Raw genomic sequence first — 19758 nt, forward strand, 5'->3', positions numbered from 1 at the left:
TCACTTTTGTGGGGTTAAATTAACAGTCAATAGCAAAACTGAGCAAAAATTATACTATTTAATTAAATGGTGTGTATTTTTTGGAACAATTTAAAATTGTATCAATATGTTGGTTACATGAAATTGTTACTGGCCTGTTATGGTTCATCTGCACCCTGCATCAGTAATTACAGGTCCACCTTGCCTGACTACACCTCATAGCACAGACAACGCAATTGTGTGAAGCCACACTATAACATAAAATATGGTATCTAATATGTGAATACCATTTGACAAATACTTCAATTTGCACTGTGCACCGGAATTTTCTCTGGACTTTAATCTGGGTCAGGGAAGGAGGATGGAGGAAAAAGTAAAGTAAAGATGAATAGAAAGGACTAACAAAAAACAGGACAGACTTGCAACAGATGCAGTGATGTATAGTAATGTCTGAATGTTATTTGTTGCAACAAACAAAATATCTATAACACTAACATAAAGTTGCTCTAATATCATTTGTATCCTACGTATAATTTCTAGTTGAAAATGGGAAGACAGTATGTGAGTGTGTAAATCTCGAATATGATTTTGGCAAACCAAATTAGTCATTACATTTGAAGAAGCTGAGCTAATTGTTTTTTTACTTTGCCTGAACAACCGATTACCCAATATTTCCATTTCCAAACTAGACAGAAAACTGGGAAGTGAAACAAATGAGGCTGAGAATAATCAAGGCCCATCTAAATTCCAACAGAATAACTGCAGAAAGTATTCCTATGAAACAGAAGCTATCACATAATGGTACTCTCAGATCAATGGATTGTTAACCTTCTTGCTCTTTCTTGTTAAATCATTCCATAAAAGAAAATGGGTGTCTCACAGGTAAGGACGGTTAGCATTGCAGGTTGTCCTGAGTTTGTATGTCTATTCCTAGTACCCAGTTAAGGCTCATTCTGTTTATGTGTGTGCACATTAATGTCCGTCAGATGGAGTAGCTAGTTGACATAGAAGTTCAGTCAGTATCAACTGTTCCAACTAAAAGTTACAGTTTTCTTGTAAATTGTTATTAGAAAGGTTGATGCACAGCCTCTTCAGAAGAGAAGTGCACTAAATGCATTAATTCATCATGACTTTAAGAGCATTAACACACCTGTGTTAGAAAAGAAATCTGACAGCAAAGCCAGTGGACAGCAATGACAAATGACAGCAGTATAGCATTAAGATCATCTGCTGGAACATTGTAATGGAATTTGCAACTATGACAAAACATGTTTGACATTTGTAAATATGAATGTACAGTATTGTTCAAAATAATAGCAGTACAATGTGACTAACCAGAATAATCTAGGTTTTTAGTATATTTTTTATTGCTACATGGCAAACAAGTTACCAGTAGGTGCAGTAGATTCTTAGAAAACAAACAAGACCCAGCATTCATGATATGCACGCTCTTAAGGCTGTGCAATTGGGCAATTAGTTGAAAGGGGTGTGTTAAAAAAAATAGCAGTGTCTGCCGTTGACTGTACAAACTCAAAACTATTTTGTACAAACGTTTTTGTTTCTAGGATTTAGCAATCCTGTGAATCACTAAACTAATATTTAGTTGTATGACCACAGTTTTTTATAACTGCTTCACATCTGTGTGGCATGGAGTCAACCAACTTGTGGCACCTTTCAGCTGTTATTCCACTCCATGATTCTTTAATAACATTCCACAATTCATTTACATTTCTTGGTTTTGCTTCAGAAACAGCATTTTTGATATCACCCCACAAGTTCTCGATTGGATTAAGGTCTGGTGATTGGGCTGGCCACTCCATAACTTTAATTTTGTTGGTTTGGAACCAAGACTTTGCTTGTTTACTATTGTGTTTGGGGTCATTGTCTTGTTGAAACAACCATTTCAAGGGCATGTCCTCTTCAGCATAAGGCAACATGACCTCTTCAAATATTCTGACATATGCAAACTGATCCATGATCCCTGGTATGCGATAAATAGGCCCAACACCATAGTAGGAAAAACATGCCCATATCATGATGCTTGCACCACCATGCTTCACTGTCTTCACTGTGTACTGTGGCTTGAATTCAGAGTTTGGGGGTTGTCTCACAAACTGTCTATGGCCCTTGGACCCAAAAAGAACAATTTTACTCTCATCAGTCCACAAAATGTTCCTCCATTTCTCTTTAGGCCAGTTGATGTGTTCTTTGGCAAATTGTAACCTCTTCTGCACATGCCATTTTTTTAACAGAGGGACTTTGCAGGGGATTCTTGAAAATAGATTAGCTTCACACAGATGTCTTCTAACTGTCACAGTACTTACATGTAACTCCAGACTGTCTTTGATCATCCTGGAGCTGATCGTTGGCTGAGCCTTTGCCATTCTGGTTATTCTTCGATCCATTTTGATGGTTGTCTTCCGTTTTCTTCCACGTCTCTCTGGTTTTGCCCTCCATTTTAAGGCATTGGAGATCATTTTAGCTGAACAGCCTATAATTTTGCACCTCTTTATAGGTTTTCCCCTCTCCAATCAACCTTTTAATCAAAGTACGCTGTTCTTCTGAACAATGTCTTGAACGACCCATTTTCCTCAGGCTTTCAAATGCATGTTCAACAAGTGTTGGCTTCATCCTTAAATAGGGGCCACCTGATTCACACCTGTTTTTTCACAAAATTGATGACCTCACTGATTGAATTCCACACTGCTATATATTTTTTTTTTTGCCCAATTGCACAGCCTTAAGAGCGTACATATCATGAATGCTGGGTCTTGTTTGTTTTCTGAGAATCTACTGCTTGTTTGCCATGTAGCAATTAAAAATATACTAAAAACCTGGATTATTCTGGTTAGTCAGATTGTACTGCTATTATTTTGAACAATACTGTATGTGATAATTATATCATTATCACTTGCTCCATAGCCTTGCACTACAACCCACAATTTGTCATTGTTACACTTGTTTTTGCTTAGCTTTTGTGGTAATTAAATAAATGTTCATTATTATGTTCATTAGTGACCTTTTAGAGGTGCTGGCTGTTTCCTCCTGTTTCTATGTTCTTTGTATTAAGATACGTGCTGCGTGCTTGATATAAATGTATTTATTCATCCATCCATATACCTGCATATTCCTAATTAGGGTCAAACAACCTCACACACTCACACTCACTCCTATGGGCAATTTCAGTCACCAATCACCCTGACATACACGTTTTTGGACTGTGGGAGGAAACCAGAGTACTCAGAGTAAACCCACACAAGCACGAGGAGAACATGCAAACTCCACAACGAAAGGCCCCTGCCGGGTTACAAACCCAGGACTTCTTGCTGTGACGCAACAGTGCTAACCGCTAATGTTGACAAAAACAAACAAGAACTAGGAGACAAGAAGGTTATGAGAAAACATTGCATCTTTTAAGGGAATTAATGAGTTTTATTGTGCCTGATGGGGTCGGATGCTGAAAACTGAGAATCATTAATTGTCTGAATGGACACTTGCTTTTGGTTGTAACCCCACCATATGATTATGCAAAATTGCCAATTTAAAATGTCATTCAGCAAGTTTAAAGATCATTCAGAAAGATTTATTTATTTTGTTGGCCAGTTGCTTGAATTGGTTTCACATTAATGTAATACAAATAATTTTTCAACAAAGCCACATTATTGTGATACAAGATTAAAACACCAAAGGGATACAAAATCTGAGTTATTTCTGTGTCCTGGGGGGGGGGGCAAACAACTTTATACATCATGTAGGTTTGTTCACAGACAGACTTTTATGAATTGTTTCCTTCCAGTGTTCCTCTTTAGTAACTTTGGTTGAGCACAGGGAAGTGGTTAGACTTAGGGAAGAAAATCTCTTTCTCTTATACACACACACACACACGCACGCACGCACGCACACACACACAGAGGCAGCCTTATGCTTGCAGAAATAAAAACCTGTTTACATCACAAGAAAAACACTCTAGAGCACAACACTTGAAACTGAAATTCCCCCGATAGATACATAGATCTTTGACCTGTTATGTTTTTCCCTTGTCTCTTTGCAGCTGATCGACTCATTTGCCTGGGAAATTGGCACACTGAAGAAAGAGATGGGGAAAAAGACTGATCTGGATGAAGGAGACCACAAGACAGATACACTTCTTGGGTGAGCTGGGTTCTGTCTGTTTCACAGAAAATTTCTTGTTTTGAGTCTGAATGTAGGTATTTTTTTGATTTTTGATTTGATTTAATGGTGTGCAAGTCCCTATTGCTACCAGCAGAGAGTGCTCTTGGCTGCCTTTCTGTTTTGTATTTTGTGCAATGCACAAAATGACCAGAAGACACGTTGTCAAAAAGCTGTTTTAGGAATCAGCTGATAAATAAGCTTGCCAGGTATTGTTACCTGGAAAATAGCATGTTGGACTTGCAGAAAAAACCTGAGCCTGTACAAATCAGGGATAATAATGACAACAGTAATATCAGCTATGAATTTCAATTCAATTCAATTTATTTGTATAGCACCTAATCACAATACAATCATCCCTAGGCACTTTACAAATAAAAAAACAAACCGAAAACCAACAAATCTCTTATGAGCAAGCACATGGCGACAGTGGAGAGGAAAAACTTTTAACAGAAAAAATCTCCAGCAGAACCAGGTTCAGTTTGGTTCAGCCATCTGCCTCGACCTGTATAATTCCAAGTTGATGTTGCATCATGCCTAGCAAATTTAGCTGGAATCTCTAATTCTTGTTTCTAGTGATTGATTCCTCTTCTAAGATACAGTTTCTCTAGAAATCAGAAAGTGTGAAAGAGGTGTGTGAGATACACTGTGATGAATTCCAATTAGTTATTAGTCATCTTTTTTGGAATTATCAATGTCACTAAAATACACATGAGCTCTATATCATTAAAAAAATGTTTGCTTCTCTTAGTATCAGCATTTGAAATATTATCACATTATTCCTGCTGACACATTTTATAGTTTGTGCATGCTTGTCTGCAAGTGTGCGGACATATGCATGTGTGGTTTTGTGTGGTCAAGTCAGTATTTGCTGGATGAATAAAAAAAGTTGTAGTTGTACTATAGTGGTGAAAAGTAACCATCCATCATCTACCGCTTATCTTGGAACATCCATGGTTGTGGGGTACTGGAGCTGGTATTGGATGAGAGGCAGCATACACCCTGGACAGATGACCAGTCTATTGCAAGGCTGAGACAATCCCTCACACTCACATTAGCACCTACATGCAATTTAGAGTCAACAATTAACTTAACCACACCCTGGTAATCTTCAGACTGTATCCGTTACCCAGAGTACCTATAAACTCCACACAGAAAGGTCCCAGATCCAAACAGGATTCAAATACAGAACCTCCTTGTTGTCAGGCAGTAACAAAAACATTATCCACTTTTATGTAATTTATTGCCATAGTGCACTTGTACTACAATAAAGAGTGAAGTGAGTGGGTCACTACATGTATTTAAAGCCAATAGCCATCTGCCTCGACCGGTTGGGGTGAGTGGATAGAGGAGAGAGAAAAGAACAGCAACAATAAACAACAAAGACACTGCAGGTTGGTAGGGCCAGTAACTGCACATCAGCGATATACAGCTCCAGGACCGGGGACACCTGCAGAAGGTACAGAGAGAGAGAGAGAGAGAGAGAGAGAGAGAGAGAGGGAGAGAGCACAAACTAGGGGAGAGAGAGAGTACAAGGTTAGTGACATTCAATGGTGGAATATACAGTGGGTACGGAAAGTATTCAGACCCCTTTAAATTTTGCACTCTTTGTGTCATTGCAGCCATTTGCCAAAATCAAAAAAGTTCATTTTATTTCTCATTAATGTACACTCAGCACCCCATCTTGACAGAAAAAAACAGAAATGTAGAAATTCTTGCAAATTTATAAAACAAAAAAAAATGAAATATCACATGGTCAAAAAAATATTCAGACCCTTTGCAGTAACACTCATATTTAACTCACATGCTGTCCATTTCTTCTAATCCTCCTTGAGATGGTTCTGCTCCTTCATTGGAGTCCAGCTGTGTTTAATTAAACTGATTGGACTTGATTAGGAAAGGCACACACCTGTCTATATAAGACCTTACAGCTCACAGTGCATGTCAGAGCAAATGAGAATCATGAGGTCAAAGGAACTGCCCAGGGAGCTCAGAGACAGAACTGTGGCAAGGCACAGATCTGGCCAAGGTTCCAAAAGAATTTCTGCAGCACTCAAGGTTCCTAAGAGCACAGTGGCCTCCATAATCCTCAAATGGAAAAAGTTTGGGACGACCAGAACTCTTCCTAGACCTGGCCGTCCAGCCAAACTGAGCAATCGTGGGAGAAGAGCTTGGGGAGAGAGGTAAAGAAGAACCCAAAGATCACTGTGGCTGAGCTCCAGAGATGCAGTAGGGAGATGGGAGAAAGTTCCACAAAGTCAACTATCACTGCAGGCGCTTTATGGCAGAGTGGCCCGACAGAAGCCTCTCCTCAGTGCATGAAAGTGCATAGAGTTTGCCAAAAAACACATGAAGGACTCCCAGACTATGAGAAATAAGATTCTCTGGTCTGATGAGACCAAGATTGAACTTTTTGGTGTTAATTCTAAGCGGTATGTGTGGAGAAAACCAGGCACTGCTCATCACCTGCCCAATACAATCCCTACAGTGAAACATGGTGGTGGGAGCATCATGTTGTGGGGGTGTTTTTCAGCTGCAGGGACAGGACGACTGGTTGCAATTGAAGGAAAGATGAATGCGGCCAAGTACAGAGATATCCTGGAAGAAAACCTCTTCCAGAGTGCTCAGGACCTCAGACTGGGCTGAAGGTTCACCTTTCAACAGGACAATGACCCTAAGCACACAGCTAAAATAACAAAGGAGTGGCTTTGGAACAACTCTGTGACCGTTCTTGACTGGCCCAGCCAGAGCCCTGACCTAAACCCAATTGAGCATCTCTGGAGAGACCTGAAAATGGCTGTCCACCAACGTTCACCATCCAACCTGACAGAACTGGAGAGGATCTGCAAGGAAGAATGGCAGAGGATCCCTAAATCCAGGTGTGAAAAACTTGTTGCATCATTCCCAAGAAGACTCATGGCTGTACTAGCTCAAAAGGGTGCTTCTACTCAATACTGAGCATAGGGTCTGAATACTTATGACCATGTGATATTTCAGTTTTTCTTTTTTAATAAATTTGCAAAAATTTCTACATTTCTGTTTTTTTTCTGTCAAGATGGGGTTCTGAGTGTACATGAATGAGAAATAAAATGAACTTTTTTGATTTTGGCAAATGGCTGCAATGACACAAAGAGTGAAAAATTTAAAGGGGTCGTACCCACTGTACATGTGAAGGGGGAGGAGAGGAAGAGAGGGTAAGGGAAGGGAGGGTTAGGGTAGGGGAGCTCAGTGCACCGATGGTCCTTGGGCAGTCTAGGCCTATAGCAGCATAACTAAGGGATGGTTCAGGGTTACCTGAAGCCAGCCCTAACTATAGTTCCTGTCAGGACTCTGGCTGCAGCATTCTGGATTAACTGGAGGCTTTTTATGGAGATACTGGGACATCCAGATAGTAATGAGTTACAGTAATCTAGCCTTGAGGTAACAAATGCATGGAATTGTTTTTCTGCATCATTTTGAGACAGGATGTTCCTAATTTTGGCAATGTTGCGCAGGTGAAAGAAGGCAGTTCTAGAGATTTGTTTTATGTGTGCGTTAAAGGACATGTCCTGATCAAAAATAACTCCAAGGTTTTTCACAGTAGTGCTGGAGGCCAGGGCTATGCCATCTAGAGTAGCTATAATTTTAGAAAAGTTATTTCTGAGGTTTTTAGGCCCAAATACAATAACTTCTGTTTTCTCTGAATTTAAAAGTAAGAAGTTACTGGTCATCCAGGCCTTCATGTCAGTTAGACACGCTTGAAGTCTGGTTAACTGGTTTATGTTAACAGGTTTAATAGATAGATACAACTGAGTGTTATCTGCATAGCAGTGGTAATTCATAGAGTGCTTCCTTATGACATAGCCTAACGGAAGCATGTACAGGATGAACAGAATCGGTCCTAGCACAGAGCCTTGTGGAACTCCATAACTAACTTTTGTGCGTGTGGAAGGTTCATCATGGGCATGAACAAACTGGAATCTGTCCGATAAATAGGATTGGAACCATTTTAACTCTGTTCCTCTGATACCAGTCACATGCTCCAGTCTCTGTAATAAGATGCTGTGGTCAATAGTGTCGAATGCAGCACTAAGGTCTAGGAGGACAAGTATAGAAACAAGTCATTATCTGAGGCTAAGAGAAGATCGTTGGTGATTTTTAACAGTGCTGTTTCTGTACTATGATGTGCTCTAAATCCTGATTGAAAATCTTCAAATAGTTCATTCCTGTGTAAGTGGTCTGAAAGCTGCTTAGCAACAGTTTTATTCTAGGATTTTAGAAATAAATGGTAGGTTGGATATTGGTCTATAATTAGCCAAGACTCCTGGATCAAGACTAGGCTTTTTGAGTAAGGGTTTGATTACTGCAGTCTTAAAGGCCTGTGGTACATAGCCTGATACTAGAGATAAATTTACCAAGTCTAATAAAGATGAGTTAATTAATGGCAGGGTGTCTTTAAGCAGTCTAGTCGGGATGGGGTCTAAGAAACACGTTGATGATTTAGATGAAGCAATTACTGGTGTAAATTCAGAGAGATCTATGGGAGAGAAGCAGTCTAAACATAACTGAGGTCTTACAGATGATTCAAGAGCTACTGTAGTAGAAGATTCATTGATTGCAGGTATAGGAAGCATCTGCTGAATTTTATCTCTAATTGTTGTGATTTTATTTGTAAAGAAACTCATAAAGTCATCACTGCTCAGAGCTAAGGGAACACTGGGCTCAACAGAGCTGTGACTTTTTGTCAGCCTGTGCTGACAAAAAGTGCTGAAAAGAAACCTGGGATTGTTCTTATTTTCCTCTATTAGTGATGAATAGTATGCAGTTCTGGCTTTACGGAGAGTTTTTTTATATGTTAATAAATGTTTTTCTAGGCTAGAAAAAATTCCTCTAAATTTGTGGAACGCCACTTCCTTTCCAGCCTTCGTGATGCCTGCTTTAAGGTACGAATATGTAAATTATACCATGGGGCTAATCTCCTTTGATTCACTAACTTCTTTTTCAGAAGGGCCACAGTATCAAGTGTTTCACGTAGCGAGGCTACAGCACTGTCAACGATATGATCAATTTGGTCAATTTAGTAGGGAGTAGGATTGAGGCAGCTGCCCTCCACTGTGTTGGCACATGGCATAGATGTAAATAAAAATGGAATAATTTTCTTAAATTTATTAACAGCATTGTCAGATAAACATCTGCCGTAGTGGAATTTTCTTCTAAATGCTGCATGATCCATCATCTTAAATTCAAAAGTTATTAAAGAATGATCTGACAAAATAAGATTTTGGGGAAAAACTATTAAATGTTCAATTTTGATGCCATAGGTGAGAACAAGATCAAGGGTGTGATTGAAACAGTGGGTGGGCTTGTTAACATTTTGAGTGAAACCAATTGAGTCTAATATAGAATTAAATGCAGTGCTGAGACTATTATTTTCAACATCTACATGAATGTTAAAATCTCCCACTATAATGACTTTATCTGAACTAAGCACTAAATCAGACAGGACGTCTAGAAATTCAGTTAAAAACTCTGCGTAAGGGACAGGTGGACGGTACATAATGACAAGTAGAACTGGTTTTGGTGTTTTCCAGTTTGGATGTGAGAAACTAAGAGTGAGGCTCTCAAATGAGTTATGATTGTTCTGAGGATGAAACTTTAATAAGTTTGAGTGGAAGATTTCAGCTACTCCTCCACCTCGACCTGTGCTTCGAGGAAAATGACAATTTTTATGACTGAGGGGGGTTGATTCATTCAGAGTGACATATTCATCCTGCTGTAGCCAGGTTTCAGTAAGACGAAGTAAGTCATTTTGGTGATCAGTTATCAAATCATTTACTAACAGAGTTTTAGATGTAAGAGACCTGATATTTAATAATCCACATGACTGTTCTGTTTTTCTGTTCAATCAGAACAGTGCAAGTTTTACCTATATTCATAAAAACCTAATTTTTATTAGGTTTTTATGAATATCTCCTCTTCTGTTAACATCTGATTTATATGTTCGAGGGGCAGACACAATCTCTATGTGGTTTGAGGGGGGTGACGGCTCTAAGGAAACTGCAGAGAGGCGTTTTAGACTGAGTCTCTGCGTCCCGGTCCCCACTCTGGATTGTCAGGCTTTAGGTTGGCTAATAAACTTGGCCAGATTTCTAGAGATGAGAGCCGCACCATTCAAAGTGGGATGGATGCCGTCTCTCACTATCAGACCGGATTTTCCAGACCAGACCAGGCATAAAGTTTTTTGGGTTGCTAATATACAGCAGAATGTCATCTGCACACAGAGAAATACAATGATGGGTGTCATTAATAGAGATAGGTATGAACATCGGCGACGAACAAATGGCTTGTGCCAAGGGCTCTAGTGACAGAGCAAACAGCAATAGGTTCAAGGGGCAACCCTCGAAAATACAACAAACAAGTTCTACCCGTAATCACTGCAGCTGACTGATTCTTATAAAGCACTTTATTCACGTTCATAAATAAGGGACTGAAGTATGTATGTTCGAGCAAGGACCGGAGAAATGGCCACTCAAGACTAAAATCTTTCATAGTGTTCAAACAGTACAGCAGCAGCTGAATTGGAGTTTTGAACTTTATCAATCACATGTATCAACCTTCAAACATTATCTGAAGCCAGTCTTGATGTCACAAATGATCATAGTGTACTAATTTTGTGATATACCTCTGCACTCACCTGGCTAATACCTTTGCATAAATTTTGATGTCCGCATTCAGCAATGAGATTGGCCTGTATCTAGAACATTCCACAGGGTCCTTGCCTTTCTTAAGGAGCAGGGTTAATAATGCAGAATTTACATGTCTGTGGAAGCTGCCCGCTATAACTGAAAACTGGATTATGTTTAACAAGACTGTACCAAATAGAGCCCAGAAATTCCGATAGACCTCTGGGGCTATCCCATCAGGACTCCTGTTCATCTCCCTTAGTACCATCTCACACTCCTGCAAGGTAAAAGCATGCTCTAGTTTAGGTAATTCAATGCCTGAGAGACAAGGTTATTGTATAGAGCCAAAAAATTCATCAAATACTGATTGAACAAAACCTTCTGTGCTGCATAGTGACAGATAAAAGGAATCAAAAGTAGCATTCACAACAACTGTCTTCAGTTCTGACGCAGAAAATATCAGAGAAGTGCTTTTCAGACTTCAGTCTTAAAGCCAGTAAGTGGCTGTGTCTGGCAGATTGAATATAATACATTTGTCTTGTTTTATGCATAATGAATTCTAAACGCTGCCTTAAAATTGTGTTAATCTGTTTCTTCATCAGTTTCTTTTGAAGGTGTATTTGGTCACTCTATCTTTTGTGCAGCGATGAGAGAGAGGCAAGTTTCCGCTCTAATACTGTCAGCTTCTCGACACGCTCCTTTTTCCTCTAAGTTGCATAGGGGGTGGCATTTGATCTAATAAAGACCTTCACTGCCTCCCACAGTATCCTGGGGTCAGACACTGAGCCTTCATTGAGTCCCTCGAATTATTTAAAAAAATTTTTAAACAGTTTTTTATTTATCATTTTCATCGTGTAAAAGATACACGTCATCTCACAAAAGTACCTTATTGGGGCCTGAGAAGAGGGAGGCTTACCATTAAATAGGTCTGTGGTCAGACTAAGCAACCGGTATGTACACCGCATCATGGACTTAACAAAATAATCCACTCAACACAAGCAAAAAGTCCAATCTCAAGAATGATTTGTGTCCTCCAAAGACAAACGAGTAATCCTTCAGTGAGAATACATTTTTCGCCAGATGTCAACCATGCCTGTATCACTAGCCCACTGCCACAATGCCCGAGTGGCTAAACTTTGGTCCATGTTGCTGTGGACCACATCAGCCATACTGGATTGAAATCAGCCAACCAAAATAAACTCATAATCCACCAAATCCAGTACAGCGTGGGTTAAGCGATTGTAAAATTCTGGATCAAATAAATTTGGAGCGTAACCAGAAATCAAAGCAATGTGTGTCCCATTTAAATCTATTTTTGTGATAGCAAAAATATAGATCAAATTTTAAGTTACATTTACAAACCACTATGATCCCTTTAGTTTTTGCTGTTGTCAATGAGCTAGCAATACTATGGTAAAACATATGGTAAAATGACCCACATCACTGGAGAGCATATGTGATTCTTGAATAATGGCAAAGTCTATATTTCTGTAAAAAATCTTAATATGGCTGTCTTAAAAGGGGTATTAAGACCCATCCATTGATAGATGTAAAGCCGAGGCCTGTAATCTTCCTGAGTTTAAGTTAATGCCAATGTCAATTTCAACACTGACAAAACAAACAACCCCGACTTAAACCCCTATGAACAACTGAACTCAAACACTGCAAACAAAACTTAGTGATGAGGAGAAACCAGTATTCTTCATTGCCCGATTGGTCTCTAATCGGAAAAAGGAAACTAATTGGGAAGAAAACCCAAAACCCAGAACAGGAGATGTTCTTTTCTAAGGAGCTTAGATCTCCTGAAGTCTATGACCATCTCTTTGGTTTTAGAGGTGTTAATGACCAGGTCACTGTCTTTACACCACTCGATCAGATGGTCCACTTCCAGCCTGTAGGCAGTTTCGTCCCCATTGGAGATCAGGCCAATGACTGTGGTGTTGTCTGCATATTTGATTATAGAGTTTGAAGTGCAGATGGGGCTGCAGTCGTATGTGAACACAGTGAACAGCATGGGGCTCAGCACACAGCCCTGTGGTATTCCTGTGTTCAGAATAAGAGTGAAGGAGGTGTGTTTGCCTACTCAGCATGCCAGAGTCTGCTGACAGGAAGTCCATGATCCATGAACACAGGGAGGAGCCAAGGCCGATAGTGTTCAGTTTGCTGACCAACTTGTGAAGAGTGACTGTATTAAATGCAGAACTGAAGTCTACAAAGAGCATCTTCACATAGCTCTTTGGCTTCTCCAAGTGGGTGAGTGCGAGGAGACGCTATGGAGATGCCATCTTCTTAGCCCGGTAGGCAAGCTGGTGCTTGTCAAGGTCAGGGGGGATAACGTTTCTGATATGGGACAGGACACGTTTCTCATAGCACTTCATGACGTAGACAAAGGATCTCCTCAAACTCTCAGTTCTGCAGTGCAGTAAGATGAGCCTCCCACTGCAGCTGCTACTCTGTTTAATAAGTATATCATGTAGAGGGTTTTTATAATTGTTCAATATAGAAAGCAGCTTCCTCCACATCTGCTGCTCCACCACAGTTCTGAGAGGGTCCAGCCCCCTGCCTAGCACAGAACTGGCCTTTTTGCATGTGCAAAAAATGTGCATCCACATTGGTAGACCACCCCAGTTTTTCGTCCAGTACCACCCCCAGGTACTTGAAGGTCTGTACAGTCTTTATCTCCTGTCCATCAATGCAGACTGACTGGCATGGTGCTTTTGATCTCCTAAAATCCATCACCAGCTCCTTGTAGCTCCTAAAGTTCATTGTGTAGACCATGAACAGAAAAGGAGTAAAAACAGTCCCCTGTGAAGCCCCAGTACTGCATTCCAGTGTCCCAGAAACACATCTCCCCAGCCTGACATACTGTGGTCTGGATGTCAAATAGTCCATAATCCATTACGTCAGGGAGGGGGCCACCCCCAAAGAACAGTCAAAGAACATAATCCTCACATATGAACCAGGCACATCCAGATAGGCATATGCCCGGTGCAGCGTGTAAAGCACTGCATCTTCCACTCCCATGTGTTTCTGATAGGCAAACTGAAAGGGATCAAGATCCTCCTCAACCTGCAGCTTCATGCGATAGACAAGGAGCCGCCCCAAGGTCTTCATGATATGGGATGTCAAAGCCACCGGTCTATAGTCATTTAGCTCCACTGGCCGCCCTGTTTTGGGCACTGGTATTAGACAAGAAGTCCTCCACAGCACCGGGTCTTTTTCCAGCTGAAGGTGTATTGAGGAGCTTCAGAGGTGGAGGGAGCAACTGCTGTGGTGGTGGAGGGAGTAGCTGTAGAGTTGTTCAGTTTGTAGCCAGTGATGGTCCTTACCCGTGTCCATACCCCCCTGGTATTATTGTTCTCCAGCTGTTTTTCCAACTTTTTCTTGTACTCCACCTTAGCTCACCTCAGTGTCTTTTTGAGCTCCCGTTGTACGTATACTCCTCAGCTTCCCTGTCCTGGAAAGCCCTCTATTTCTGGTTCAGGAGGTCTTTAATGTCACTGGTGATCCATGGTTTATTGTTAGGATAGCATTGTACTGTACTAATTGGGAGTACAAATACTAATTGGGAGCTTCTGCACACAAGGACTATATGTGGGCTGAAGATAGACCATGTTGTGATCAGTGGTGGAAGAGGTACAGCCCTGTAGGCTTCTTTGACATTAGCATAGAACAGATCTAATGTACTTTCTCCATGTGTTGGACAGTCCACATACTGTACAAAGTCAGTCAGGCAGGAGGACAGAGAGTTCATGATTGAAATCCCCTGTAACTGCATTGAATGCATCAGGGTGCTGGGTCTGTATCCTAGCAATGGCATCACATATGACATCACATGTTTCAGGCTCACACCACTTTAAACAACGTTTACATGTTTACGACTATGTATGTAATCTCCCTTGGCACATAGTTTGGGTGGAAACCAACTGAGACCAGTTCAAGGTCCAGACAGCAGACCATCTCTTTCACAATCACATTTCAGGGCTTAATCCATTTCTGATTGAAAAGTAGGATAACTCCTGCACCTTTCGTCCTTGGGTCTCTGTCCACTCGTACAGCTGTGAAGCCAGGTATATCCACACATGAGTCCGGTATGTTGTCGTTCAGGACTCAGAAAGACATATCAAACTGCACTCCCTGTACAGCCTCTGGCTCCTCACAAGCGCCACTAGTTCATCACACTTGTTAACATTCCCCATGAGCACACAGGGCAGAAAAGGCTTGTATCTCCACTTTCTGTTGTTCCTCTTAGTCTTTAGCTTAGCTCCGGCTCTACAGCCATGAAACTGTCTCCTCAACATAGTCGGGATTGGGTGAGTTATTCCATGTCCAATCTTTGACAGGGCCAACAGTTCCTCTCTAGTGTACACTACTCTACTTGAGCCAGTACACATTGAAAGAAAAAAACATATGAAAAAATGTAGATGTTCTTGTCAGATATTAGTTTTCTGACATCTCATGAATGTTGTTTCAACACTCAGTAGTGAGATTTTAATATGTAACCCTTGTTTGTCCATGGTTTCAGGCTGGAAGAAGAGGTGGGAGGTCTCTTCCTCCAGGCGTCCCCTTGTACTGGAATCAGAGTGTGCCTACCGGGAACAAGAGATTCTGGCTATGAATCCCTCCATCGGCGACTCAGTGTTCTGGACAGACTGGTGCATACACATGCTGTGTGGTTACAGTTGGGCCTTAGCCACCAGGATGCTACTCGCATACTGAAGGACCAACCAACTGGGGTGAGGAAACTGCAACCACTGTGGCTTCATGTCTTCAATGCTTACTTAACACTTTATTTTCATTTAAAAGTTTACCAAACTTGCACTGATTAGAATACATTACAACACCAATGTAATCCACTTGACTAAATCATTGCTTCAAATTCATAATTCTCTAACAGAGTTTCAGGTACTGAACAGCCAACAATACCAGAAGGCTGTACGTTTATGAATAGGTGAATTAGAATGCGGTCAAAAAACTGTTCAACTCCGCTCTATCTATCCTTTGTCCAACAAACTGAAAACTTACTTGTGTGCTCCATAAGCCACACAGCTGATTCATATCATGCAATTACTACAGAGACACAGGTGAGACATGGTATCCATCAGCCATTTTTTTTTACATATTTTCCTTTGTCTGGGGCTGACTCACCTATTTCAAAACTAAAACAAAAATTATTTAAAATTAAACTCAAAATACAATACTCTGTATTCTAGCTTTAACAAGTATCTTCCACTTTCTTTTTTGAATTCATCTATAAATATGAAGCATAGAAGTAGAGGTAAATATAACCACATTGTAAGAAATATTTACATTAACATGCTTTGTCATGTTACAAATCCTTCACAAATTTCCATTAAAATGAATGAAATATGTATGAAATATGTTCTGATTGGATATTTTGGCCTTCAGACATTTGTGGTGAGAAAAACACCTGACCTACAAAAGAAAGTCATATCTCTACGAATGGACTCTGCAGTTCTCATCAAAGACTTCCCTGTCAAGGAGAGCCAGTATGGTATGTTTGTTTTTTCCTGTTTCTGTTTGTTTTTTAAATGCATGCCACTGGCAATAAGGGTTCTTCTTCCAGTAACATAATATAGGATCTATTAGAAAATAAGTGCAATGAAAACTATTACCATACAGACCTGAATCATGACCCAATTACTGTATAAAATACAGTAAATGCTATGAACAGCTTTTTGAACAAGCTGAACAAATGGCAGAAGGTTTTTTAAAACCTATTAAAGGTGTGTTTCCTCTGAAGGCCACTTAGCTTCAAATATAGGTATGCTGCATAGTAAAAAGGGACTGCTTCAAAATGAAGACCTGTTTGATGTAGGTGACTATATTAAAGATTTTTGATGAGTTGTATACAGAATAGAATTTGGGTTCTAAATAAAAGGTTTGTTACAAATTCCCAAATTATGAAGGTTTTTAGTGAAACTTACAGCTATAGAGTAACAACTTCCTCATAATCAAAAACTAATTTATATTAAAACAATTATTATATATTATTATTATAACTGTAACTCAACTTAAACAATGTCACTAACCTTTCTGACCTGGCCTATACTTTATCAAGGCAACTATTTAGTAAGCCTTTTGTATGCTGTGTTAAGGAGAATGGGACACTACATAAACTTGATGTGCACATGTCTTGGATCACCATAACATATAAGAAGGAGTTACAAGTAAAATGTGGTAGTTGAATGTTTTTCCAAGCTTAAAAGAATCTGAAAAAAGCCTTTAGCTGAATCAGCGGAAAAGTTGGTCTATGAATAACAAAATGTGACAAAGTCCAAAGTTAAATGATGAAATGAATAAATCATTATGTATGAGCATGTGACTTATTTGTTACACTTGCACTAGAAATTATGAAAAATAATAGTAGATAAAAACATCAGCTATGTATGGACCAATGAGATTACAACAAGGTTTCAGAACTGAATAATGAAACAGACATTATATTTTTCATTATGATTTGATTAAAGTTTTACTGGTACTATTTTAATCAAGTTAACTTGTAGGCTCCTTTTCTTCTGTGGTAATCTCAGTGCCCCCAGCTCACAGCATTGAAATAAAATGAAATGGAACGCACCTTGGTTTGCATTTGATTTCCTTCCCAAAATATCATTAAATTTAGTTCTATATTTTGAAGGGAAACCTGACTATTGGGACATATTAATTGCTTCATGTGGAAGGCTGAAACACATGCATTCTACTGGGACTTCAGTCTTTAATGAAAGTATCACTGAAAGCTTTAAATGTAAAGCTGCAGCATCAGGAAAGGTTTGCATCAGCAGTAATCTTGCAAAGCTCCTGACATGGCTAAAAGCAATCAACAATGAAATGAAGCTGATATATGAAAGTAAACACACCCAGGCCTGTCTCACCATAACATAAATATACTCTAAATGTTATACTCTAAATTATAAATATATGTAGGCCTCCAGCAAAACACATGCCTTCTACTGTATGTATTGTAGTTTCTTTAGGTTTTGTAACAGAGTTACATGTTTATCTAATGTGTCATATACTCAAAATAATGTATGTTTTATCTGCTTATTTGGACTGGAGATTTTACTTTTTATTGGACATTCTTCTTCCTGTTCCTCTTTCTTTTGTTCTGTTTTCACTTACCTGAAAAAACAGGGATTTTCCTGTAGCTTTGACCACGTGAATACTCTAAAGGTGTAGCATCTCCTCCTAATACCTGCATGCTGATGTCTCTGTTGATACCAGATTGGAATTTCCCAATACTTATCAGTGACAGTATGTACTGCATGCGACTCTCCGCCCACTGAAACCCTTAGAGCTGTCTCTTTGTGCTGACTGCTGGCAAAAGAGCAATACGGAAGAGTCAGTGATATATTTCTTCTCACCTGAATGACACACAAACAATTGCTGTAAATACAGTTATCAGTTCATAGAATACAAAGCTTCATGCAAATCAACGATACATGCGTGTGTTCTAGTAATAAGTCAGCGTCAAAGGAAATTCTTTCCATGCATCAGTATACTGGCATGGATGGTAGTAATTTGACCATATAAAAGCAATTTATGGTTTCATTTTTTAGGGAAAGAATAATCTGTTTAACAAATAGTTTTCTTGAGACATTAGCCTATTTTAATATTATTAGTAACTTATGTGTGTATATTAAATATATTTTATATATATTATGTATGGGGGTGGCCCAATCACTGATGTCATGGACTATGGACTATTTGACATTCAGATCGCAGTATATCAGGCTGGGTGAGATCTGTTTCTGGGACACTGGAATGCAGCACTGGGGCTCCACAGGGGACTGTTCATGGTCTACACCTCAGACTTTAGGTATAACTCAGAGTCTTGCCACATTCAGAAGTATTCTGATGATACGGCTGTTGTGGCACGTGTGCACGATGGATGGGAGGGGGAGTACAGGGACCTAGTGGAGGCCTTCACTGACTGGAGCAAAAAGAACTACCTTCTCCTGAACACCACCAAGACTAAGGAGCTGGTGGTGGATTTTAGGAGATCAAAAGTTCTGATCAATGCAAGGATTTTGGAAAAGCAGTGTGTCAGATTCTGCTGTAAATGCATCCTTGAATTCATTCAGGCAGGTATTGCTGCTGCACTACCGCTGATCCCACCACCTCACCAGCCTTGTATTTAGGGCCCCTATTTTGATCACACCAGTGCCATAAGAAATGCAAGGCAGTAGCTCTTGCATTATTCTGATGGTTTTCAATTTTTGCACTGTATCTTACATTATAAATGGTCACGTCATACTGTATCTTAAATTGTGACCTAGCAGCATTTGCACCATTTCAAGAATAAAACATGAAGCACTTCCTTCTACTGCCTTCAGATCACTTCAGGGCTTTAATTAACTAAGGAGTTAATTAAGGAGTTACTTTTCATAAAGTATAAATCAGCTATGGATAAGAAATTCATATTTTCCTGCTTTAATGTGACTAAAGCAGGACAGTGGATTGAAGCCAATGTTAATGCATCTATTTGTTCAGACAGAGTTTACAGAGGTTATGTATATACATCGTGTATGAATTTACATTTATACACACCTGTTTATTGTTTACTTACTTTATTTTGTAGTAGCTCTACATTTATTGCATGTATTTAGTTAGCTATTGATAAAATCACCAGAATTGTTCTGACATGTCTATTTATAGGGTAAAGCCTAAAAAAGTCTAAAACACTTGAATGAACCTCTTACCTGTTTGCACATTTCTTTCCAACTGTGCACTGTGTGATTTGCATGTGGTGCTAAGCTAGACCATACAAACAGGTAAAGTGAGTTTCAAAGTAGAACAGTTAGTCAGAGCACTGCTTTCACTGGTTGTCTCTATGAAAATTAGGCTGTTAGAAAAATTCTAAATTTTTCCATTAGTGTCTTCACATTTATTTGGGTTTGTGAGCTCAGAGTAGAATCGCATCGCTGAA

The 19758-nt window shown here is 39.6% G+C and overlaps 1 protein-coding gene across 2 annotated transcripts in view; it reads left to right on the forward strand.

The window, feature by feature from the left end:
- The window catches only part of rin2a (Ras and Rab interactor 2a), a 66992-nt gene that overhangs the window by 17312 nt on the left and 29922 nt on the right, over positions 1 to 19758 (forward strand). For both annotated transcript variants that reach the window (XR_004463219.1, XM_026308592.2), the window contains exons 3-5: positions 4031 to 4131; positions 15337 to 15547; positions 16221 to 16326. Coding sequence is in view for 1 of the 2 variants with exons in the window: in XM_026308592.2 (XP_026164377.1) it covers positions 4031 to 4131; positions 15337 to 15547; positions 16221 to 16326 (418 nt within the window). In the remaining variant the exon portion in view is untranslated. The remainder of the gene's footprint in view (positions 1 to 4030; positions 4132 to 15336; positions 15548 to 16220; positions 16327 to 19758) is intronic.

This window comes from Mastacembelus armatus, chromosome 15 (assembly GCF_900324485.2).
Source record: "Mastacembelus armatus chromosome 15, fMasArm1.2, whole genome shotgun sequence".
Lineage (NCBI taxonomy): Eukaryota > Metazoa > Chordata > Actinopteri > Synbranchiformes > Mastacembelidae > Mastacembelus > Mastacembelus armatus.